The sequence below is a fragment of the Pseudorca crassidens genome, chromosome 3, assembly GCF_039906515.1.
Source record: "Pseudorca crassidens isolate mPseCra1 chromosome 3, mPseCra1.hap1, whole genome shotgun sequence".
Taxonomy (NCBI): domain Eukaryota; kingdom Metazoa; phylum Chordata; class Mammalia; order Artiodactyla; family Delphinidae; genus Pseudorca; species Pseudorca crassidens.
The window spans coordinates 126373587-126398763 of record NC_090298.1 but is presented as its reverse complement, the minus strand read 5'-3'; the positions used below and the strand labels follow the sequence as shown (position 1 = coordinate 126398763).

Sequence of the window (25177 nt, the reverse complement as noted above, 5' to 3'; positions counted from 1 at the left end):
GGGAGAGATGGGATGGGTGGAGGCTCCTCCCTCACCTGGACTCACCTGGGCATCTGTGTTTCAGACCACCAGAAGCTGGAGCGTGAAGCCCGCATCTGCCGCCTGCTGAAGCACCCCAACATTGGTGAGCATGGGGGATGGGTGAGGGGTAGAGGTGGGGCCTGGCCCAGCTCCCCTGCCTGCCCTGGTAGGTGTTTGTTGAGGGGAGCGGGTAGCTGCTCTCTTCTCGGGGACTGAGGCGATAGAGGTGGGAAAGGGTGTGTCTTGGTTTCCGCACTCCTCGGAGAGCAGCTTGGTTGGGGGGGGGAAGGTGAAGAAGGGCCCCTTCCCTCCAGCCCACGCTGCCAGCAGCCTCCTTCAGAAAAGCTGTTTCAGGAAAACTCCCCAAGCTCTGAGAGAGACGAAAATAGGCCAAGCTTGGCCTTGACCGGTGCAGCCCACTCCCCAAACCTACCCCCACGCTGAGTCAGCCTGGCTCCGTGGCCCTGCCCACCTGCATAGACCTGCAGCGCCGGCCTCTCCGAGGCCAGCCCCAACGCAGCCCCTGCCCAGGGTGGACTGAACGCAGGCTGCATGGAGCGGCTGAGCCCAGGGCGGGCAGGATGGCGCTGAAAGAGCACATCGCTACCTGACTTCCCCTCCCCCACCCCTGCACAACTTGGGGGCTGCGTCCCAGCCTGGCAGCGTTCTGAGTCATGGAGGGGAGGGAGTGCAGAGTCTAGATATAGTTCTGTCAGGGAACAGCTGTGTGACTTTGGGTAGGAGCACTACCCTCTCTGAGCCACTTCTCCCATCTTCACAAGGAGGGGACTGTCTGGACCAGCTGGGCATCTTGTTAAAAGGTAGATTCTGGTTGAGTGGGTCTGGATGGGGCCTGAGGTTTTGCATTCCTAACACACTGCAAGGTGATGCCACGGCTGCTGGCTTACCAACCACACTTGAGGAACAAGGTCTAGGTGCTCTGTAAGGAACATTCCAGCTCTGACAGCTACCAAGCCTTCTCCCTCAGGAGGCAAGCATCTCTCTATGTCCAGGGCCCCAAGGGTTAACTTCCCTGATGAAGAGAAGCATCTCCATCTGCTATTTATACCCAGAAGGCACCTCCCCTTTCCCAGTGCCTGGGAAAAGGAGCAGAGCTGTACACACAGCAGCTAGAGGTTCCAGGGCTAGAATCGGAGAAGGGGTGGCAAGGTGGCTGGCGGGGAGCAACCTTGGTTCGATCCTGGCCCCTGATCTGTTTATGACTGTGGGCAGCTCCTACCCTCTCTGGGCCTCCAGCTCCCCAACTGTACAATGGAGGGGGTCATGAGTGGTCTCTGACTATATAATCCCATGGTGCTTAGAAAGGCCATCAGTCCTGGAGGAAGGAGGTGGGGAGTGTGTGTGCGTGTGTGTGTGTGTGCGTGTGCGTGTGCGTGTGTGCGCGCGCGCACGCGTGCGCCACTACACAGTTGCAGCTGTCTCAGGTCAACGCTGCCTCCTCCTTCGCCCGCTCATTCCCAGCTCTAAAGGGGAGGAGTAAGTTATGGGCTCTGGGGCTGACAGACTGCAGCTCAAATCCTGGGTTTGCTGCTTAATTGCTGTGTGATCCATGACATGTTGTTTAACTGCTCTGAAGCTCAATTTTCTCATCTGGAAAATGGAAATGATACATAGCTTGTAGGATTATGATGATCACATAGAGCATAGTACAATAACAACCCCCCGTAAGTGCTTTATTATCATTAAGCTGCTCCACCTTTTCTCAGTCTATACCCTCCCACAGAGCAACCTTACCTGGAGTCTTGCCTCTTGCCTAAATCTTCATATGATTCTCATTCCTTTGAGCCATGAAGATTTTGAGTCGTCAGTTTGGGGCATTATATATAACACAGTGGTTTAGAGAATGGAGTTTGTAGTCAGGCACACCTGGATTCAAATCCCAGCTCTGCCTTTTTAAAAATTTATTTATTTATTTATTTATTTTTGGCTGCGTTGGGTCTTCATTGCTGTGTGCGGGCTTTCTCTAGTTGTGGTGCTCTTTGTTGTGGTGCACGGGCTTCTTATTGCAGTGGCTTCTCTTGTTGCAGTGCACGGGCTCTAGGCGCACGGGCTTCAGTAGTTGCAGCACGTGGGCTCAGTAGTTGTGGCTCACGGGCTCTAGAGCACAGGCTCAGTAGTTGTGGCGCACGGACTTCGTTGCTCCGTGGCATGTGGGATCTTCCCGGACCAGGGCTCGAACCCGTGTCCCCTGCATTGGCAGGCGGATTCTTAACCACTGCACCACCAGGGAAGTCCCTCAGCTCTACCTTTTATATGGTGTTTGAATTTGGGCAGGCTATGAAGCTCTCAGACTCAGTACCCTTCTCTGTGAAATGAGGATAATCATGCTACTCACTTTCTAGAAGTGTTGTGAGGGTTAAGTGAGATATTGTAAGTCAAGCACTTAGCACAAGCCTGGCAGGTGGTAAAATCTCAGAAATGGCAGCTATCATCTTCATCATCGTCACTGAGTCATTTACTCCATTTGTTCACCTGATGTCAAGGGCATCCGAGGCCCCACCATGTGCCAAGGCCTCTGCTAGTCTCTGCGGAAGAAATGAGGATGGGGGCGATTGCCCTGGCGGTCCAGTGGTTAGGACTCCTTGCATCCACTGCAGGGGTTCCGGGTTCAATCCCTGGTCAGGGAACTAAGATCCTGCAAGCCGTGTGGTGCAGCCAAAGGGAAAAAAAAAAAAGAAATGGTGGGGAGGGGGTGGGGGTGGCTGATGGACAGGGACGTGGAGAGCAGAGCTGAGATCCAGAACAGGAAGACACTCAGAGGAACTTGAAGCTATTGTTAGGGCTGGAAGTGTCCTTGGAGGGTACCGCTTCCTGAGCCTCCAAGCATCTCAGTTCAAAGTAGATTGGAATCTGCCCAAAGAAGTGCAAAGAGGTCCAGATGTGGATGCAGAACCTGAGAAGTGGGTCCGTGCCCAGAGAAACTAGGCTGAGTCCTATTCAGGCTGCTTGGTGAGTCCAGCCAAGGTCACTGGCTGCTGCCTGTGTATGGCCACTGCCCAGCCACACACAGGGCACTAGGTCAGGGAGGTCCCTGGCTCAGCACAGGTGGGTCCAGCTGTGCTACGCACAAAGCGTTTACCTCCTAGATCCTGCTTCGGGGAGGACAATACTCTATTCTCTGTACCATTAGCACCTGCTGTTGAGGCAGACCCGCCCCTGAACCCCAAAGGCCGCCCCAGGGAGCAGGAGACAACATGAGAGTTTAGCAGGTGATTTGGGGTGGCCAAGGGAAGTGAGGTTAGTCAGTGATGAAGATGATGATGTCTTCATTTATTAAGTTCTTCCTAGTGCCAGGCACTGTGTTGAGTGCTGTACGAACATCACTGCATTAACTCCCCACACCAGTCCAGTGCAGTGGTATTAGCACTGCTGCTAGAAGAGGAGGCTCAGAGAGGTTATGTAATTTGCCCAAAGTTACACAACTTCTAAGAGGTGGAGCCGGAAGGCAAACCCAGAGAGTCTGACTGCAGAGCCCATGTTCTCAGTCCTTCTGTGACTATCAGGTGCTATCAGGAGTGTGCTGTTGGGGGGCGGGGCAGTGGCCAGGGGGTCAAATAGACCCTTCAGTTTCAAAGAAAACAATGGTAACTTGGAAATAGGACAGGAGTGTCAGAAGTTCATGAATCCAGCTACACAAATGAAAACTAGATTACAGATTTGTTCGCTCTTTGACAAGCAGTGACAGCATAAATCAATGAGCACACACATGCCAGTCTCCCCACCAGGAGATGAGACTGTCCCATAGGCCATGGCCCTTGAATCCTTGCCTCTCTTGGGCTCTGGGTTGAGTTTTCCCTGAGGACAGCTTCCATCCACGGGAGGCGAGGTTTTGTGTGTGAAAACAGCACTGAAATGAGGAGTCCTGTCTCCTGAGCTCTGAGCCGTGATGCAGCCATCTCTCGGGGATTGAAGCCAACTCCAGTATCATCCCGCAGGTGGAGGCCGGAATCCAGCCCATATCCCCCTCGCCTGGCTGAGCAGAGGGCCAGCCTTTTACAATCAGCACAAAGGCACCATCTGAGCTACAGGCAGCTCTGGATACGCCCCTCGGCCCCGCATTCTGTCCATTTCCCTGAGCCCTGAGGACCTTCTCTAAAATGGGCTGAGGCTCCTGGCCAGAGGGTAGATCTGGAACCCCAGTTTTCTTGGAGCTCCTCTGAAATGGCTGTTGACCCAGTTCTAAAAGCTCTTTTTGAGACGGTTCTGGATGTAGCTTGGCTTCTCAGAGCTTCTCACACTCAGGAAAGAGGAGTTAAAACACCTGAGCAGAGTAGACAGGAAGGAGTCTGCTGCCCAAGAATCCTCTTGGAGGAAAGGGTGTTTTTCAAAACTTTGCCCCAATACACTGTTAATGCAAGTTTATGGTAGATGAATGAGAAGACTAATAATTTTAGAGGTATCTCCTATAACCTCAGCATCTAGAGTTAACATTGATGATGTAGGCTTCCATGTAATATCTGATATCTGTACCTTCTCAAGTACATCTAAACATATTACCTCAGGTCAGGTTTCTTAGAAGCAGAGCCTGAGGCAGGGATTCAGGTGCGTGTGGTTTACTGAGGGTGTGCTCCCAGGGGAAGCCTGTAAGGGATGGGGTGAAGCAGGATGGAGGGAGGGGAGGGAACTGAGTAGAAACGTGGCCTCAGGTCAAGTCTAACTCTGACCTGGTCCCAGGTGGAGGGTGCAGTGGGGAGGCCTCTGGAACATAAACATCTGGAGTTGTCCCTCTTTGAGGAAAGGAGACTGGCCCTTTGCACAGACTCTGCCTCCCCACATTAGTCCATCATTGGCTGAAGGCTATAGGTAACCACGTGGGCAAGGTGGCTCCGTCAGCAGTGCGCTATTCTCCAGAGAAGGAGGGCAACTGTGAGTGGTAAGCCAACCCACTGCAGCTGCAGGATGGCTGCACCATCTTACTAAAGGGGGTCTGGGCAGGGCACCAATGTACAGTTGTCAGATTCTGCACTCAGAAAATACAGGATGCTCAGTTCAAAACACATACATTTCAAAAGTCAAGCCTATCTTTGCTTTGAAATGCATTAACAAATTGAAATAGGTTAAAGGATGAAGGGATAGATAGAAATATAATAAAGTAAGTATAATAAGACATTAATGATAGAACCCAGGTGGTGGGTACTTGGGTATTCACTTGACTCTGTTTGAAATTTTTTTTTTTTTTTTCTGTACGCGGGCCTCTCACTGTTGTGACCTCTCCCGTTGCGGAGCGCAGGCTCCGGACGCGCAGGCTCAGCGGCCATGGCTCACGGGCCCAGCCGCTCCGCGGCATGTGAGATCCTCCCGGACCGGGGCACGAACCCGTGTCCCCTGCATCGGCAGGCGGACTCTGAACCACTGGGCCACCAGGGAAGCCCTGTTTGAAATTTTTTATAATAAAATGTTGATAAATAATGAAAGCAGGGTTATATTATATGTCCTCTCAGGCTACCTACTTTTTAGTTTTGCTTTAAGATAGTTTAAAAACATTTTTCAGGGGCTCACTTCGGCAGCACATATACTAAAAACATCTTTCAGTCATTATTTATAAATATATATCATTTAAGATTTTTAAAAGACATTTTATTTAAATTTGTATCCCCTTCATCCTCCATCTCTGATCCTCCTCTCTGTAGACACACTCTGGGGTATTTAATGCCTGCTTCTCCAAACTTTATATGCCAATGTGAGGGCCACAAGCTCTTTAGGGGGTTCAGTATTGAGTCAGAAATACATGTACGTGGCAGGAATTCAGATGGCACTAGGGCTTACAGAGAAAAGTCACAACGACCCACAACCCCAGCTGTCCCAATTCCCCTCCTCAAGGCACCCTCAGCGCCCACATCTCTGTATCCTTCCAGAGAGACTTATGCCGTACGCAAGCTGAAATACATCCTTTCAGAAAAGGACTATGCATACTGCTTTGCTCTTTGCTTTTTCACCAAACAGCATAATTTAGAGACGATTCCACACCAGCGGATAGGTAACTGCCGCATTATTTTAACAGCTGTGTAATTTTCCATTGTGCAATGTACCGTAATTCTTTGAGCCCACACCCCCCTCCACAGCCATTTTTAAGTTGTGGTGCAGGGAAGGACATGAACTTGTCCTGGGAGAACTTGTCCTTGGCTGACAGGGTGTGGGACCCCACCACAGAGTCAGCCCCAGGTCTTGGGCCCCCCTTTTTTTTCCCAGAAGCTCAGGGGGTAATTTGGAAGCTCTGGGCTCCTGGGAGCTCTGCCTTTGTTCTTGGTAAATGAGGTATGAAGAGATGTCAGTTTCTCAGCAGCCAGAACTGAGGGACCAATGTCATTCCCCCCTCCACCAGCTCTGCTGTCACCTCAGACCCGGAAGCAGAGCAGGGCCATTAGCACAGGGCCAGCACTGAGTAAACATCGATTGTGTGCCTCGTGGAATTCTCACAAGAAGGCTGCGAGTCCAGGGGTTTCATTCTCATTGTCCAGGCAAGGAAAGAGAGGCTCAGAAAGGGATAGCAATTTAGCCAAACTCACACAGCTAGCATAGTGGCAGAGATTTGAGCCACAGGTCTTTCCATGACACTGGCCTTCCCAGCAGGGAAACTGAAGGTTGCAGTGGGAAGGGGACCAAACTTTGACCAAAGCAGGAGTCTTTAGTCTTTAAGCCCAGGCATCTTTTGGGGATGCCTGATGTCAGTGACCCTTTTTTCATATGTATTTGTCAAGGCACCTGGCAACTGGCTTGTGCTCCGTGACTTTCGGAGAAACTGAAATGTTGGCTATTTGAGGGGTGAGAGGGAGGCTGGGGGTGGGAAGCCCTGTGTCCTGCGTAACCAGCTGCCTTGGCCCCTCCTACAGTCCGGCTCCACGACAGCATCTCCGAGGAGGGACACCATTACCTGATCTTTGACCTGTGAGTCTGGCCCCATCCTGGGATATAGAGTGGGGATGGGGACAGCCTTGGCAGGGATGACCTCACTGGGTCTCTTGGCCTGAAGAGTCCACATGCCTCCTAGGTTGGGCTGAATTACCTCTTCTGATACAGAGTTTCCCAAAACACAGGCCTGCCACCTGAGCAGTGCAGGCTGGTTTTCCTGACACACCAACAAACACTTTTAACTTCCATCATCATATATTTAGTTTCGTTTCTATTTGTGGCCAGTGATGCTGGTCTTCCATTTCTAGTGGTGATATAAAGTTTCCTTTTGGAATAAATTTAAAGTTTTTAAAGCCAGTCAATTGAATGAAAAGCAAACATGAACTGAGAGGTCTCAGTGGCTCCCGGTCTCATGGGTAAAGGACAATACTTGAGACAATGGGGGAGTCTGTGCATGTCAGGGTGGGGGGATGTGCAGCGGGGCTATAGGAAATCTCTGTACCTACTGCTCAATTTTGATGTGAACCAAAAAATTCGTTCACAAAAAATTTCACCACGTTCACCAAAAATTTAGCTACCCCCTCCCCCAAAAACTAGTCTATTAAAAAACAAAAAAGCTCCAGTCATTGGGTTTCCAAGAGCCTAATGAGTCATAATGACGTGTTCTGAGTGTCTCACCCCCAGTTCTAACCTCAGCCTGGCTCTCCCCGAGGGTGGATGGGAGAGAGGTCAGTGGAAGGGTGGGCTGGAAGTCAGGAAGGGGGTTGTAGTGGGGAGCACCCCTGTGGCTTCTGGGGCCCCTCCCTTTGGGCCAGAGGTTCTGAGGTCCCTGGACCCCACTCTTAGCTTCCTGGAGACTTTTCCAAAAGACGTGGCACCTGGGGCCTCTGTGGGTGAGTGACTCTGTGCCTGTCTCTGCAGCGTCACCGGCGGGGAGCTGTTTGAAGACATCGTGGCCCGGGAGTATTACAGTGAGGCAGATGCCAGGTGAGTGCCAGGTGCAGCCTGGCAATGGTGCCTGGGGGCAGGGCACTCCCTCCTGCTGGCTCCCCAGGGGAGGCCCGTCCTCACGCCCTGCCCCCTTCCTCTCTCTCTTCAGTCACTGTATCCAGCAGATCCTGGAGGCCGTGCTGCACTGCCACCAGATGGGGGTGGTACACCGGGACTTGAAGGTGAGCGACCCACCTGAGGGTGCGGCTCACCGGGAGCCTGCCCCTCCATCCCCTGCCCTTCCCTCCACCTGCAGAGCCAGGGGTACTATCAGAACCCCGTTAGCTTCCCTGAATTGGGCTGGGTGGGGAATATCTCCCCCACTCTTCAGATGAGGAAAGCGGGCTCAGGGAGGTGGAGCATCTGGGCTGGGGACCCAGGTTTCCCGATTCCCAGCCTCAGGTGCTTTGTGCCAGGTGAGAGGCAGCTAGGCCACCAAGACTGGCTCTGGTGGAGTCCAAATCCCAGCTGGGCCACTTTCTAGCTGCACTGCCTCAGCTTCCTTATGGTGGGGGTTGTCATAGCAACCTCGTTACAGGGTTGCTGAGGATGTCAAAGGAGACAGCACAGTGCCTGGTACACAGACACGTTATCAGTCTTGCTTCTGGGCCTCTGAGGGGAGTGGTGAGGTAGGAAAACAGGCTTTGGGGCCATCCACGTCCTCCCTCTTCCCACTTGAAGGAGACGGACTGGACTAAGCAGATGTGGAGTCTAAGCTTGGCACCAGCTTCACAGCCTTGCCCGGTCAGCACATGCTTCACGGTGCTCCTCTGCTGGGCTTCAGGGCATCAGTGTGTGGTAGCTGCATAACACCACCCCCATTTTGCAGAGCAGGAAACTAAGGCCTAAAGAATCCAGGGGATTTGCCCGAGAACAGGCAGTTCAGTTGTGCCTGAGCTAGGGCTGGAGCCCTGGGCTTCTGACCCCAGATCCCATGCTCCCGGTGGGCTGGGACCAAAACGCCACTCACTGCACCTCCTGCTTCTGCAGGTTGCCTAACCCTTCTAGGTGACTCTGCCAGGTGTCCATCAAACCTCTGCTTTTTGACTTTCAGTGACTATGAACTCACTTCTTATGGGGTAGCCCCTTGAACTACTAGGAAATGCTCCTTCAATCTTTCCCACTGTGGGGCTTCACCTGTGAACCCCAGGTCTACCCTTTGGGGCCACACAGAGGTCAGGCCTCCAGCTCAGAGCACCCTGGAGGCACGTGAGTGGCTTTGTAGCAGCTCCTAAGGCTTCTGCGGGCTGTTCTCCTCCATTCCCCCCTAGGATGGGATTTCCAGGCCTTCCTCATCCCGGGTACCCTCTCTGGGCATCCTGCAGTCAGTCCAGGTCCCTCTTTGGGTGCAGTGCTCTGACCAGAACCCCTGCTCACCTCTGACTGTCACGAGCCATCTGTGGCTCTGCACCTGAGCCCAGGTGAGCTCCCAGTGTCTCAGTCTAGACCCGCAGGCAAGTGTGCACGCAGAGAGTCTCTGGTCAGACTGCAGGGCAGGTTTCCCCGAGGGCCTGTTCCCATTATAACCATAGCCCCTGCACGAGAGGAGGAACAGGGAGAGGCAGCACAAATTTAGGCCATTCCGGATAGATTAATTAGTGGCGCATTCATCAAATCAGGGCAGGACAGCTACTGAGACCCAGGACGTGTTGGGAACACTGTCCCCAGAGGACCAAAGAGGCCTTAACGAGGGGCAGAAGGAGCTATACTTGTTTGCCTCCTGCCTAGTTTGGGGCAGTGAAAGGTCAGGTGTGGGACTCCTCGGAAGTCCCAGTAGGGAAGGGGGTCTGAAGAAACTAGCTGTCTCCAGGGACTCGGAGCCCCCGCTCTTCCTCCCCAAACAAAAAATATGAGTACCGATACTTATCAAGCATTTGTAGTCCACTGCGAAGTGCTTTACAGGGACTATCGTAGTTAATCCATATGCCACCCCACGAGGTAAGCATTATCCCCACTTTTTGGAGAGGAGACTCAAGCTCAGAGAGGTGAAAGAATTTGCCTAAGTTCCACAGCATAGAAGTGGCAGCACTGGGAACAGAAGCTAGGGCTTTCTAACCGAAAAGTTCCTACTTTTAATACCTCTCTGCCCTGAGGAGGGGGATTTCCTGTCTTCCAGACCCAGCAGAAGATGACAGCCTTCATGCCCCACAGGCCAGGTGGCACATAGGAGGCCCCACATCTCTCAGCCTAGAGTGGTTCAGAGCACGGCTCTGGAGCCAGACTATGCCTCGATCTGGTTCTATCGGTTACTAGCTGTGTGATCTCAGTCAAGGCACTTAACCTCTCTGAACCTCAGTTTCCTCATCTTTATACATGTGATAAATACTTAAGTGCCTGCTATGTGCCGCCCACTGTTTTAGGTGCTGGTGATACATTGGTGGACAGAACACATAAGAAACTCATATTGTACAGAGGTGACGGATAATGAACAAGCACATAGACAGATGGGAAAACACATTAGAAATTGTGATGAGATCTATGAAGGTAACAACAAGGAGCTAAGACAGAAGATACCTGGGGACTCCTCCTTTAGATAGAGTAGTCATGGAGGGCTTCTTGGAGGGGGTGACATGAAGGTGAGAGCTGGATGATGAGAAGGAGCCAAACCTGTGACGCACGGAGGGAGAGCAAATCAGGCAGGGGGAGCAGGAAGTGCAAAGGCCCTGAGGTGGGAACAAGCGTGGCTGTTTCAGGGGATGTAAGAAGGCCACTGTGGATAATGGAGATAATAATGCTTACCCCAAAGGGTTGTTGAGATAATAAATGGAATGATGTATGCAAAACCCTGAGCCCAGGGGCTGGCACATAGTGGAAGCACAATAAATTTTGCTTCTTTTTCCTTATTGTGGTGATGGCTGTTTCCCCGCTGCCCCACCCCCACCTCAGCCCCAGAACCAAACTCTGAGGGAAGGGGAAGTAGGGGTTGGCAGGTTGAAGAAGGGTCTTCCTATTGCAGAAGGTGGAGGGCTACAGTGGGGTAGTCCCCTCTCTGGGAAGCTCAGGGTTCTGTGTTTGGGGCTGGGGGTGGGAGGTGGGCGGTGTGCCTCTGGGTCGCTCAGCTGCTCCTCCTGTAAGCCCAGAGCTGCAGAGGTGAGGTTCTGAATCTGTTCACTGTCCTCTGGTTTTTCCTCTCCCCCTTTCCCTCTTTTCTCTGGTCCTGGGAAGCCGGAGAATCTGTTGCTTGCCTCCAAGCTCAAGGGCGCTGCAGTGAAGCTGGCGGACTTTGGCCTGGCCATAGAGGTGGAGGGGGAACAGCAGGCATGGTTTGGTGAGTAGGGGCAGGGGATGTCAGGGGTATTGGGGGCCAGCCTTGAGTTGACACGTCAGCCGCTAGGAAGCCTCTGCCCCAGCAGAGGAGGTGGCTATTGCCCCATCTGGGGCTCAGGGAGCAGAGCCCCCCTCCCTGCAGCTTCTGAGTCAGTGGGGGTCACCCACCCTAGCTCCCTGGGGGCCTGATGCAGGGACATGGTTGTCATTAAAACAGTATGTGAAAAAAAAAAAAAAAAAAACAGTATGTGACTTCTTCACACGCACATCCGGCACTGTTGGCTAGGGGCTTCCGTGAGTTCCCCTAACAGCCTGGGGGCTAGATTATTATCCTGATTTTACAGATGAGGAACAGAGGCTAAGAAACTAAGAAAAGTTGTCAAGGGAGATGAAAAGGTGTAGACCCAGGATTTAAGCTCAGACAATCCAGTGTGCTCTGAGATTTTGGCATAATTGAGTCCTTTCAGCTATCTGGGGTTACTTTTTAGTGGGCAATGTTGATCAGTGGTTAAGAGCCAGAGCTCTGGGTTCAAATCCTGACTCTGTTACTTACAAGGTATATGATTTTGGGTGAGTCATTTCACCTCCCTGAGCCTTTGTTTCTTTATCTATAAAATGGGGATAATAATAGTATGTTCCTTGGGGTGGTGTGAGGATTAAATGAGATCAGGCGTAGAAAGTTCTCAGCCCTGCTGAGCACACACACTCATTAAATAGGAACTATTCTCACAATGACTCGTTAAAGCATTTTGGGTGTCCATGATTTCAACGAATCCTCCCAGCAGTGCTGGGAGGTGTTTAAGATAGGAATCCCTAATCCGTTATTCATGGATGAGGAAACTGAGGCTCAAAAGAAAAAGAGACCTACTTAAGTGACTTAGGGCAAAGCCAATGTTGGGGACAGGCCTTCTGCCATCCCAGGACCAGCTCCTGGAAGGGGTGGGGAGTGCATGAGCGTTCAGCTCAGCCTGGACCTGACAGGCAAGGACATTTCACCTCTAGAGCCACCAGCAATTGATTGGTAGTTGTTGCCAGGAGCGTTGTGCTAGACGTTTGTGACTCTGAGGCAGGACCCTGGGATGGATCAATGACTCTGCCGTGAGGCTCTCGGTGCTGGGGGTGCGTGGTGACAGGTATACTCCGTCCTCGTCCACCTTGGTCTAGAGTCGTTGGTATCTTACCAGGCCAGGGCTCCCAGCCTTTGGCCGGCTCTGGGGGCAGGGGCCATTTTCCCCATCTCCAGGGCAACCTCATCCCTCTTCCAGCAGGATCTTGTTCCGGGTTACTTACTTGCCAACCTCTCTGTGTATGTCTGCCTGTCTGTGTGTCTGGGGAGCAGGGTTCGCAGGAACACCCGGATACCTCTCCCCAGAAGTGCTGCGGAAGGACCCGTACGGGAAGCCTGTGGATCTGTGGGCCTGTGGTGAGTCCATCCAAAGGCCCCTTAGTCCTCCTGGCTGCCTGACCCTCTGGTGCCCTGTCTCTCCTTTCCCATCGTTCTCCTCCCCACCGCCCGCCCCCATCACTACTCCTCATGAGGCTGAAGGTCTACTGGTTCTCTCCTCAGGGGTCATCCTGTACATCCTGCTGGTTGGGTATCCCCCGTTCTGGGATGAGGACCAGCACCGCCTGTACCAGCAGATCAAAGCTGGCGCCTATGATGTGAGTGTTGCTCCTGTCTCCAGCCTCCCTGTCATCCCCTGAGCCCCATCCAGTGAGAGACAATGTCCAGTGAGGCCAGAGACCCGAGGATGACCCTGTCCCACCCTCCCAGCCCATTTAGGCCTCCTGCCACTCTCTAGCTATGGGGTGGGGATGGGGTGAACAGCAGGTGGACCTGAGGGCTGACTGGGGCCTGGCCATGAGCTGGCAGTGCCTAATGACTTGGGCATCTAAGGGATGGGATTTAGTCCATGGGGCCCCAGAGAGCAGAAGCAGCACCAACGTGGTGTGAGAGGTCAGGGGGCAGGCCCCAGGAGCCAGGTTCTCTCTCTATGTATAGATAGATACATACATACATACATATATAGATATATGTACACACACATACACACATATTATATATTGTATATACAAATAGTAATAATAACTAACACATATAGCAGTCTTCTAAATGCTTTCTATATATTACTCCAGTTAATCCTCACACCAGTCATGACACAGGTACTATTGTTACCCCCATTTTACGGATAGGGAAACTGAGGCACAAAGAGGTTAAATAAATGCCCAGACCACTTAGCTAAGAAACGGTAGAGCTGGGATTTAAACCCGGGCAGTCTGGCTCTAGTGTCCATGCTTCTAACAACCCAGCTGTACTGCTTTTCTGCATGGCTGATGTCTATTGAGCTATATGCTACGTGTTCTATATCGTATTCAATCCTCACAACATCTCTCGGGGTCACATGACTTGCCCAAGCTCACACAGCCCAGGAGGCAGAGCCAGGACTTGAACCCAAACTTCTGATTTTGAAGTCTGGGCTCTAACCACTGTCTGGCTGCTTTGCACAGAAGGCACAGCTCCAGAAGGGCAGAGGGAGGCCTCCTTTCCCCGGCCGTTGTTCTGATCTGTCCTGGGGTCAGGGGACCCTGCGCCATTTCCTGGTTGTGGACGCCCGAGTAGAAGGACACTAGGACCCCTGCCTGCTCCCCTGCCAGTCAGGGGCTGGGGGATCGCAGGGGTGGCCTGGGGTAGGCTGGGCAAACCTGGCCCCTCTGCCCCTTCCAGTTCCCGTCACCAGAATGGGACACCGTCACCCCGGAAGCCAAGGATCTGATCAACAAGATGCTGACCATCAACCCATCCAAACGCATCACGGCCGCCGAGGCCCTCAAGCACCCCTGGATCTCGGTGAGCTTCCTCAGCAAGGCCCCTCCTGGGAGCCCCTCCAGACCTCAGGAATAAGGCCCCTGTGAAGGCCTGGCCCCTGCCTCTGGGCCTGAGGGCCCAGCACGGGGCCGACGGAGCTTAATCCAAGAGACACCGGCCCCACTGTTGTTCTCAGGGGCAGAATGGCAAGTGGGAGGTCTTTTGGGTTGGCACAATGACTGGGGGTGTTACTGGCTTTGAATGTCCATTGCCAGGATTTTTTTTTTTTTTTTTTTTTTGCGGTACGCGGGCCTCTTACTGCTGTGGCCTCTCCCGTGGCGGAGCAAAGGCTCCGGACACGCAGGCTCAGTGGCCATGGCTCACGGGCCCAGCCGCTCCGCGGCACGTGGGACCCTCCGGGACCGGGGCACAAACCCGCGTCCCCTGCATCGGCAGGCGGACTCTCAACCACTGCGCCACCAGGGAAGCCCCGCCAGGATGTTTATACCATCCCCTAGAACAAAAAAATCATCCCCCCAAGATGGCAACCACATCCATAGGATACTCTGGAGGGGGAGGGAGGGCTTGCCTTCCGCTCACAGACCTCTCCCCCACTCCCTTCAGCACCGGTCCACCGTGGCCTCCTGCATGCACAGACAGGAGACCGTGGACTGCCTGAAGAAGTTCAACGCCAGGAGAAAACTGAAGGTAACAGCAGGTCCTCACCCTCCATGCCCCCCGGCTGTGGGAGTAGCTTGGCCTGGGTCTCTGCAGTGGCCAAGAGACCCGCTCACTAGTTCTTTCCTTTGTTGAGTCAACAAGTGTTATTGAACGCCGGCTGCCTGGGCTGGGCAGTGAGCAGCGGTGAGGACAGACGAGTGATGGAGACGTTATGGGGCAGTGGTGAGTGCTGTGACCACATGCCCTGAGGCTGTGGGAGTGCATAGCAGGGCCATGGAGCAGGCCATGGGAAGGATCCCAGAAGGCTTCATGGGCAAGTGTCATTTCAGCTGAGATCCCGAAGGATAAGCAGGTATTAACAGTATAGAGACAGATTGGGCAGATGTTCCAGACACAGAGAAAGGCCTGTGCAGAAGTCTGGAGGCGTGAGCATGACCCCTTAGGGGGACTGCAAGTGCTTCGGCGTGGCTGGGAGAGGTTTCCGGGGGTGACATGGGACTGGGCAGGAGACCGTGGTGGGGGTGAGAGACCCAGCTGCCAAGCACTGGAGAGGAGTGGCCGAGGGACTAGACAGGGGCTGTGGCTCCAAGGAGGCCACATTGTGGCCCAGGTGGGCCCTAAGCTGCCAGCCTCTCAGCAGGTCTGTGTGTTCTCAGGGCCGTGACACCTCCTGGCCTAGACCTTGCCAGGGACCCCGTGAGCAGGTAGGAAGGGCAACCAAGAGGTCCCCAGCTGGTCGGGACAGAAAAGCCATCCACATGCTGAGTGACAGATGCTGAGGCCCTGGCTGCTTCGGAACTTCCTCACCAACTGCTCCCAGGCCTGGCGTGGTGGCTCAGGACGGGGACAGGGGCCAATGGGGTGCTGGCCAGCATGATGCCAGGAGAATTGCGTCTCACCCCCAACCCCGCAGTGAGAGCTGTCGCAGAAGAAGTCTCAAAATGTCAGAGTCAGGGAGTCTTAAAATCATGGACTGTCAGACCCAGAGAGTGTTCAAATCAGACAGCAACTAGAACCAGGAGGGCCACTGGTCCCCAGCCCCTCCATTGACAGAGGAGGGTTTTTCCTCATTAACCCAGGAGCCACAGAGGGGCGAGCTAGTACTGGAGTGAGGAGCTGAGTGCCCTAGGCAGAAGGTGGAGAGAGGGGGGGGACCAAGGGGTGCAGAGTCTACTGTCCTTGCCCCGTCAGGAAACTTCCTTGGCCTTTAGGAGCCCCACGGACAGGTGTCCCGGACACAGCCACCAGCTCTGGCCAGGCCGGTGGAATCTATTAATATCTACTCCTAGGATGGCCGTGTACCCAGAGCAGTGCCAGCTAAGGCCTAGCTCACCCCTGCCTCACCCTTCTCCAGGGAGTTGGGGGTGGTCTCGGGGCTGTGGGGTGAGAGAAACGGAGGAATGGACGGCAAGGGGCAGAAGGCTTTGGCTTTGTGTCTGAATGGAGCACCTGCCTCTCCTTCCCCACTCCCCTCCCATCTCTCTGTCTCTCCTCTCTGCCCTCACCTCCGGCCTCCTCTCCCCCAAACCCCCTCCTCTTATCTGTTGCAGGGAGCTATCCTCACCACTATGCTGGCCACCAGGAACTTCTCCGGTAGGTGCTAGGACCTCAGATTTCCAAATACATCCTGCAGGAGGTAGGGGCATTGCCGTATGGGGTATCTGGTGCCCTCAGGCCAGAGGGCCTGGGGAGAGGGGGGCTGTAGGGGACCCCGTGACTGGGGACTTAGCTCACCTGATGCAAACCTGCAGAAGTAAAGGTCAAAGGTCATCAAGCCAAGGGCCCACCAGGAAGGGTTAGAGGTTAAGTCTGGCTCCCCCACCTCACGGCAGTGCTGGGGTTCTCAGGCTGGGCCGGCCAGAGGGGAGGGCCTCACAGATGTCAGGGTCCAGGTCCAGGAGGGACTGGCCCAGGCCCAGGGAGTAGCAGTATTCCTGTTCCCCACAGTTATGAAGCAGCGCCCTGCTTTCACTCACGTGGTCTTTGTGACAAGGTGATCGCCATCCCTGTTTTCTGAGTGAGGAAACAGAGGATCAGGAAGGTACACTCTGACTTGCCCCAGGTCACACTGTTAGAGGGAGGCCTTCAGTGCAGTTGTGACCAGACCCAGAGCAAGTGCCTTACCAGGCTGGGTCACCAAGGAGTCCAGGGTAGGAGGCTTTGGCCTCGGCCTGGGCTGGTTCAGGCGGGAAATGCCCAGTGACCTGTGGCATGTGGCCCCGAAGACAGGAGGGGAGGGGATTAGCATCAGGGCTTAGCAAGAAGCTCCCCTGGGCATGTTAGAGAGTGCCACGGCCAGCGTCCGCCAGAGGCTGCTCTCTGGGGAGCCCGGGGCGGCGGATGGGGCAGTTGAGCAGATACAGCAAGGCTCACCCGAGGGACCCTCTGGTTGGGGCAGCTAGAGCTGCTGCGGCACGTGGCTGGCTCCACCGCAAGGGGTCGGCTCTGGGAAGCTACAGCCCTGGCATTGCTGAGAGGGTCCACCTGCACATTTAACCAGCTGGGAGAATGAGACCCAGGGCTGGGAAGACCCTGCAACTTCAGATTCGGGCTTTCCCTACCACACCGGACTGCCTTCCCACGCTCTCCCCAGACAAGGATCCTGCAGTTCCTTAAACTGAAAGCTGAGCCACCCAGGCAGTCAGAGTCTTTTTTTAACAACTGAAGTGCCCCTAGGGCACTCTAGAGCTCACAAAACGGAGCCCATGGCTTAGTCTCTCTCTCTCTCTCTCTCTCTCTCTCTCTCTCTCTCTCTCTCTCTCTCTCTCTCTCTCTCGATGTGCTTGGGGGCACCAGTGGTGTTTAACAAATTTTTTCTGGCAAGAGTTTCCAGCACTTAAAAACCAGGAGATTTCATAGCAAATCCCAGATTACTGACTTCTCTTGAAAATCAGAATATGTGGCTTCACGGGACCCACAGTCCCGTAATAGTGGGCTGGAGCTGAGAGGGGCCTCCTTGGAGGCTTGGGGGGCAAGTCCTCTCCCTGCTGCTGTGCATCCTGGTCTAGCTCACAAAGCCCACGATGATGGCTGGCCGTTCGTCTCGGCTTTGGGATCCAGAGGTACTCCCCCAACCCCACCCCTGCCTGGCTTTGCAAGAGGGAAATTTTGCAAGAGGGAAAAGTTGCATGAGAGCCTGAGAGGGGTCATGGGTGGAAATGTGAGGATGACTGGGGAGCTGGAGCAGCCGTAAGCCCCAACCCTCCAAGCCTCTGGGGCATCAATGTCCAGTACCACCCCTCCTCCCCAGCTCGCTCTCTCCAGGCCACCAGGAAAAGGACTTACAGTGGCTACCGTTTACTGAGCATCTACTGCATACCCGTCAAGTGCTGTGCTAAGCACTTTATAGATACTGTCTGCTTTAACTTAAGGCCATTTGCTTGAGGTTTGAAGCAGCCAGGTGTCAGGCTGCGCAGGGCTGGTCATCGATCCCACTTCCTGACTGATGCCCTCTCCAAGGGCTCTGACCAAGAGGTGAGAAGGAAGGGAATGGGAAATGACAGGTGGGGCCTCTCTGAGAGCTGTTGCTCTGCTTTTCCCAGCCACCAGGGACACAGCCAGCCCCAGTGTGGGGCTCTGGTGTTTGAGGGTAGGGAGGCCTCTGCAGGGGATGGGTGCTCTGGTAGGGGTGGGCCCCAGAGCGGGGGCATCTGCTTCTTATCACCAGCAAAATGCAGCTTCGCAGCTGTCCAGAGTGAGTAGGCAGGGCTGACACATGACCTCCGCGGCAGCATGGGGCTAAAATTAGAGCCGGCCGGGGCGGGGAGGGAGCGTCCAGCCCCGGTCTGTGCAGCCGGGCCTCCAGGTTGGCCACTACTAGCACGGGTGGTGACCAGGATCTGGAGGGAATCCCCAGACTGAAACAGCAATCCCACGGTCCTGGGACACATCGGGCACCTCCCTCAACCCATGGAGCCAGAGGGTCACACTTGAGACTGCTGAGAACCCAGGCCCACTCCCACCCAGCGGGCCACCGGCAGACCCAGGGCCGCCCAGGAAGGAAGAGGAGGGAGGGGAGGAGGTCTCCCCACGTCGCTGCTCCGGCTCTGTGCCCTCCGCTGCCCGTGGATGTTGCTCTTCCTCGCCCTGTGGGCCCTGGTGCCCTGCCTGGTGTTGGTAACCCTCTACTTTTTCTCCTCTGCAGGCGGGAAGAGTGGAGGAAACAAGAAGAACGATGGTGTGAAGGTAAGTCCCGGCCAGCACGGCAGGGTCTGCCTCTGACAGCGTTTCCGCCCACAGGGCCCGGCTTGCAGGGCTGGGACAAGAGGCCAGGCCTTGCCGATGGTGTTCTGGGCAGATGTGCTCACCCGTGCAGCCTGGCATCCCCAGACCCGGACCTGGGCTACGGTGCCCACCCTCCCACCAGGATTGGCGGGGGGCAGGCGGGGGAGGGGAGGGTTGAAAGAGGGTGGGAGAGGCAGGTGGCCTGGAGTTGGGGTGGGCATGAGGGCCGGTCAAAGGAGATTTCTGCGGTTCTGGAGGACTGGTGAGTGAGTGGGTGCAAAGAAGGGACAGAGATGTCATGAGGGGTGACCTCCTCCTTCCCGAGTGTAGGCTGGCTGGAATGGGCCCCTGACCCAGTGCACGCCCCAGTCCAGCCTACAAAGCCTGCAGGGGATGGACAGCCAATCCTCTCGGCTTTGACACCCAGAGGTACCCAGCCCCATCAAGGCCTGCGGTTCAGTGCTAAGAATCCCCTCCTCTGCCCGGCCCAGGCCTGCCCTGTCCCCACCCCTGACGCCCGAGCTGCTTTCCTCCACACCCCACCGACCCCTCCCTCCCTCCTCTCTCTTCTCCCTCTGCTCTCTGGGGCCTCGTCCCCTACTTTCTGCCTGGTCCCCTACTCTCTGCAGCTCCCTCCTCCCCTGCCACTGGCTCGCCTTGCGGACTCTCCTCTCTCGAGACCCTGCCTTTTTCTGGGCTCAGAGCCCTGCCTGGCCAGGGCCCCAGGGCTGGGCTGTGCCCAGGACGCTGGAAGGTGTGGGATGCTTTCCAAACACAGCCACCCAGGTGGGCTGGTGGCTTCACGGCTTGGTTTGTAGTGGCATTTAGGGTCTCAGGCCCCTGGCTTTGGTCTGCCGGTGGGGGGGTGGTATGGGAGGGGATCTGGGCTGTCTGCCTGAGGCCAGGATATGGCCCTCCTCTCTGCCCTTGGCCCTCTGGGGGCTTGAGTTTCCCCATAGGTACAGTGGGAGGGGGGAGGGCTGTGAACTCCATGATTTCCACTTTAAAAACAAACAAACAAGAAAAAATCATTTTCCCTTCTCATCTTGGGTGCTTGAGGAATATGTAATTATTTGGTTATCAGTCAAAGCCAGTGGTTTACAAATGGAACTCCTTGGAGCCCAAAGGTTCTGGGGAGGTACCTCTGGCAGCAGATGGGGAGGGATTGGAAGGGGGAGGCCAAGCAGAGAGGATTGGGGGCTTCTCACACCCACTTCAGCCTGAACAGCTCCATGGACCAGCCATCGCAGTGGTTGAGAGAGCCTGGGTGAGCTTTCAGCCCATTATTTGAATCTCCTGAGCCTGTGTTTCCTCATTCAAGCAACGGGTGAGCCGGGTTTCCCCAGGGCTGTCTGTGAGGATGAACTAAGATACTGTGCATTGAGGACTTAGCATGGTGCTGGCGTGCGATACATGCTTATGAGATGCTAGTCAGTAGTAGTATCTTTTCTGCTTTATGTGTTGGACTTTCGGGTAAGATTTCTCTTGAAGTTTGCTCGAGAAAATACTTGGAAAACACAGATCTAAAGCCAGCCCAGTTTATGCAGTTGACACACATCCATCCCCAGTGCTGTAATGGAATCCAGAATTGAGTTTTGGCTTACCTGCTGTTTTGGGTTACCCATGAGTCACCCCCCCTCCCCTCCCAATTTGTAAGGGTGATGGAGGGATGTGCAACTTGCGGGGGAGGGGGGTAGGCTTGGAGCAGCTGGGGCTCAATCTGGCCCTAGTGTGTAGACACTGGGGGTACTGGGTCCCCTGGGGAGAATCATATTTGGGGGATATGGGGCAGAGGTCACAGGCGCTAGTGGGCTGGGGCCCAGGTAGGTGGAGGAGGAGGGGCTGCGGGAGGGCTGCCGCCGTCTGCTTGGCGCTCGGGTGTAGCCCTGGCAAAGCCCTGGTCAGGGCCGCCCTCAGGCTGGGTCGTGGGACGAAGCTCTTGTCTGGCTCCTCTCTGGGCAAGGCCAGGAGGCGGAGGCTGTCTTAGGGCAAGGGCATCTCGTAGCGTGGCGGGGCTCTGGCTGGTCACTGCAGGGCCTTCCAGTGGGCACAGCTGAAGAAACTGCTGCTGCTTCCTGTAGGACAGGACAGACCCTGAGTGACTTCTCAGAGTGGCCTGGGTGTGGAGGAAGAGACACTCAAAGGCTATTCCTGGCCCGACCCTTTCTCTGCAGCTCAACCTCCTCCCCTTCCTTGGGATGGAGGAGCGGGGACATCCAGCCGGAAGACGGGAGTAACCCAGGGGGATTTGCCCAGGATTTGGGGAGCCCGGCCTGCAAGAGGAGGGAGGTCCATTCATGTTTTTACTATGACTGAAACTAGACCTCAAGTCAAGAAGCCAGGGGTTTGAGCCTGGGCCCCACTGTTCCCTCCCTTGGGGACCTGGGCCATCAGTTCCGTCATCTGTGCAAGAGGAGAAGCGCTGTGTTCAGGGAGGCTGGTGAGAGGCTCCCGCCTGGGTGGGCCTGGTGGAGTCGCACCGTGATGCTCCCGTAGCCAACATGTGCTCGGCCAAAGCAGGAACTACAACTTGGTCCCTAGAGACAGACCACTGATTCCACCTGGGGCTTGACTGAAGAAGCAGTGATCGGTTCCAACGCTGGAGGAAAAACTGGCGGGTTGGAGTTCAAGATATGACACAATACTGTACCGTATGGGCTTTTAAGGGCTTTTCAAGGCTAACTTTGACCATCCTCTGTTTCTACCGTCCCTGCCCACCTTAGAACCATGCTCTTCACGTGGTTCTAAGAGATGTGACTCTCCTTTTGGTGACAGTTCACTTTCTAAATGAAACTAACACGCTGGTCGGTGTAGGGTTCTTATTAGTATCATCATCATTTTGTGATTCAGGAAAATCGAGTCTTTCTATTACCAAGAAGCGATGCCCCCGGTCCCAGCCACTCCTAGGCCTCTACTTTCATGAAGAGGGGCTGACCGCTCCCACCCCTCAACCCCACTCACTGCCCCCTGTTGGTGTCCCATCCGTGCGTCCTGACCCCTCTCCCCCATGTCCCATCCTGTCACTGTGCGTCCGAATTTGATGCAGTCTCTGCTCTGTGTTGCCTCCTCGTGTCCCGCCTGGAAACTCCTGGCCCTCACGCTGCTCCTCAGGTTTCCGCTGACAGCCGAGCTGTGTGGGCCTGTCCCCTCCAACACACACTGTGCCTGGCCCGGCTCCAGCCAGGAGTGAGGCCAACGCTAGGAGGACAGGGCAGGGAAGGAGGGGCTGGCTGCAGGCTGCTGCTTTGCCGGAGTCACACTGCCCGGGCCAGCTGGGGCAGAGGCAGGGGCTGTGAGCACTTACACTGGAAATGCCCAGTGAGCCACCTCCATGCAGAGGCCCTGGATGGAGAGGACAGGATAGGATCTAAGGCTCCTGGCGCTCAGAGGCTCCTGGATCTTGGAGTCAGAAAGCCCAGACTTAGACCTGAGGACACTTGGAGAATATCCAGTGCCTCCCACTGGCAAAGGCCTGCCTGGAGGCATCTCAGGTCTCCCCTCTGCTCCCCACACAGAGCAGCAAGGGGAGAGCCTCCTGGCCTCTCAGATGTAAGTGCTTCCAGGATAAGCCTTTGAAGAGCCGTCAGGCTGTGGGTACCTGGACAGAGGAGAGGGCCTGCACTGGGGGTTCCAGCCTCTTCTTTGCTAGTAGCTAGCTGAGCGACCTTGGGTGGATCGCTGCCCATCTCTGGACCCCAGGTTCTTGTCTGCTCAATGCAGGTGTTGGTCTTGGCCTGTAACCTTCTATGAGTGTGAGTCTTTAAGACTCCAGGCTTAGAGCTGAAAGAAGGAGAAGACAGTCTACATGTTCCTCTCTCCTTCCCTTGGTTCCACAGTTGATTATACAGGGGAAATGACAAATCCCCCCAAAGCTAGAATAGGCTGAATGGCAAGGCCCAAAGACTCGAATTCTGGGCTCAGCTGTGCGTCTGCCTTTGCCGCAGTCTCTCTATCAGCATAAAGGAGCCGAATAGGCCAGTCACTGGGAAGCTGTGGGCACAACCAGGACTTCTGAGGCCACTTAGAGGAGTGGTTCCCACACCTGTCTCTGCTTTGGAATCACCTGGGGATAGTGTTTAAAATAAAGACGCCCAGGCCCCAGCCCAGACCTAGTTATCAGACTCCTTACAGGGGGTCTGGTTATGTATATTTTGGACAAGTTTCCTGAGTGACTGTGACACTCAACCAAACTAGGAGTGGGGTCTTTCCAGCAGAGACACAGGAGGAGTCTAGGAGGAGACATTGGGCCTCATCTCCAGACCCGAGCACCTTGTTGTCCTTCAAGAGCTTAGGATTCTGGAGGCCTTAGGCGCCGGGTATCTGAGACCCAGGATTTGCCTCCTCCATCTGAACTTGGCATAGGGCGAGCCCTGATCCAAGAGAGGCTTAGCCCGCAGCTCGATGGTTGGATTGTTGAGACCCAGGCAGCTGTGCACGAGGCCCCAGAACGCTAGGCTGAGAGAGGCCTGGCCCTGCCAGGTCAGCTGCTGCTGGTGGCCCTGACTCCTTGTCCCAATGCCATTGCCGGCAAGGGACCACAGAGGATGACCCCGAGGCCCATCCTCCTTCCACCCCTCCCCTGTCGTTCGTTCCTCTGCTCCCTGCCGTTTTCACGCTGTGTCTTTTCCTGTCCCATCTCTTCTCCTTGTTTTTCCAGAAAAGAAAGTCCAGTTCCAGCGTTCAGTTAATGGTGAGTGTCTGCCGTCTCCCAAACGCCGGTAAATCCTGGGCCTCGAACCCTCGCTCCTGCCTCGCTCCTGCAGGCTACACTGGGAACCCGGGCGGGGAGAGGGTGCTCAGGGTGTGCTTGGTACGTGTGCCTCGTGTGACAATATGTGTGTTGTGTGTGCGTGTTGTTGGCGTGTTTCTGTTGACACCTCCAACTCCATGACCCAGGCCAGCAGCCTGCTGGTAGACCTGAGAACTCCCTCAGCTGTGAAGGTTGACTTGAAGCCCATCCCACATCCAGCCCGTGGCTTCTCGCTTCGCCTTGCCCTCTGCTCTGGAGCTCAGCTCAGGACTTGGTTTGTGTCAGTTGTGGCCACTGGGGGGCTTGGTTTGGCCGAAGTAGCGGGCGCCGTAGAGGCCCTTCTTGAGCTTCTGTGAGGCTACCCAGGGCCTGCCGGTGGCAGAGGAGCCACCAGCCCCTGCCACCGTCTAGGGGTTCCTGCGGTGGCATGGTGGCCCACGTCCCTCTTCTTCTGATTCCATTGCTGTCTCCCTCAGTTGTGTGGTTTTTCTCCCCCTGGAAAGCCCAGCCTCTGTCACACTGGGCCTCCTCCCGTCTCTCTCTTCCTCTCCTGCCAGTGTGTGTACTCCTTCCCCGTCCTGTGGCCACCATGTGCCTCTCTGCCCTCCACACCCCCTCTCTGCTCCCTCAAGCAGACAGGGCTCAGGACCCCCTTCCAGAAAGGCCAGGGCTCTCCACACATCCACCCCTTCATTTACAGCCCCGTCCCCGCCACCAGCCACCAGCCACCTGATTAGTTGGGCCCGTCCCCTCCTTAGGCTTGGAAGTCTGACAGGGTTTTCAGTGCAGCATCTGGATGGCAGAGCCCATGAGGCTTACGGCAACGGGGCCGCAGCATCAGGCAGACCACACCTCTTCCCGCTTGGCAAGCGGGCCTCACCACCTCCCGTGTTCTCTTTGGCAGGAATCTTCAGAGAGCACCAACACCACCATTGAGGATGAAGACACCAAAGGTAGGAGGGGTCTTGCCTTCAGCATCTGGGCCCCCGGGCCTCCTGGCAGGCCCCCTTCACCGACAGCCTCTGGCCTGAAGGGACCGCAAGGCCAGCTTTGTGTCCTGTTCATCTACAGAGAGCCTCGCTTTGGCTCCTTATAGGCTGGGTACACAGCGGGGTGCCATTTCCCTGTGTGAGGTGCCTGGATGGACTTTCCTCATGGTAGCAGTTATGTGTTGACTTTAACACGTATTAGAAAAAATTAACATAGTCAAGTCATAAATGTATCGTAGTGGTATACGTTTTCCTTTGGCAGTGTCTTTGGATTTAAAAAAAAACACAAGCTGATTTTAAAAACTTGAAGTAATTATAGTAAGGGAAGGGAAAGCAAAAATGTATCAATAGGAAATTCAACAAACTGGAATATGGGAAACACTGCCTAAGACCGACCCAAACTGCAGGGGCTACTGTAGCCAGTGGCTAATAGTCTTCACAAGCCCTCGGATGAAAGGGGGAGCAAGATCCCAGATAACGGTGATCTGATAGTAAGAGAGGAAATAATAGGATGGGAATAGGAATAATGGCTGCCTTTTATGGGGTACTTGCTGCATGCTAGACCTGTTCCAAGTGCTT

The 25177-nt window shown here is 54.9% G+C and overlaps 1 protein-coding gene and 1 long non-coding RNA gene across 3 annotated transcripts in view; both read left to right on the top strand.

Annotated features, from left to right (window-relative positions):
- CAMK2A (calcium/calmodulin dependent protein kinase II alpha) overlaps positions 1-25177 on the top strand; it is a 65458-nt gene that overhangs the window by 24244 nt on the left and 16037 nt on the right. Inside the window, exons 3-15 of one of the 2 annotated variants that reach the window (XM_067732255.1) lie at positions 65-124; positions 6873-6927; positions 7813-7878; positions 7991-8063; positions 11047-11149; positions 12488-12571; positions 12716-12810; positions 13874-13996; positions 14579-14662; positions 16186-16228; positions 18780-18820; positions 23517-23549; positions 24514-24562. In XM_067732255.1, the coding sequence (XP_067588356.1) occupies positions 65-124; positions 6873-6927; positions 7813-7878; positions 7991-8063; positions 11047-11149; positions 12488-12571; positions 12716-12810; positions 13874-13996; positions 14579-14662; positions 16186-16228; positions 18780-18820; positions 23517-23549; positions 24514-24562 (909 nt within the window). The remainder of the gene's footprint in view (positions 1-64; positions 125-6872; positions 6928-7812; positions 7879-7990; positions 8064-11046; positions 11150-12487; positions 12572-12715; positions 12811-13873; positions 13997-14578; positions 14663-16185; positions 16229-18779; positions 18821-23516; positions 23550-24513; positions 24563-25177) is intronic. The other variant, XM_067732256.1, reaches the window with a different exon arrangement.
- LOC137221877 (uncharacterized) lies at positions 18828-21663 on the top strand. The gene is made up of 2 exons (XR_010942192.1): positions 18828-20186; positions 21034-21663. It is a non-coding gene; the product is annotated as an uncharacterized lncRNA (long non-coding RNA).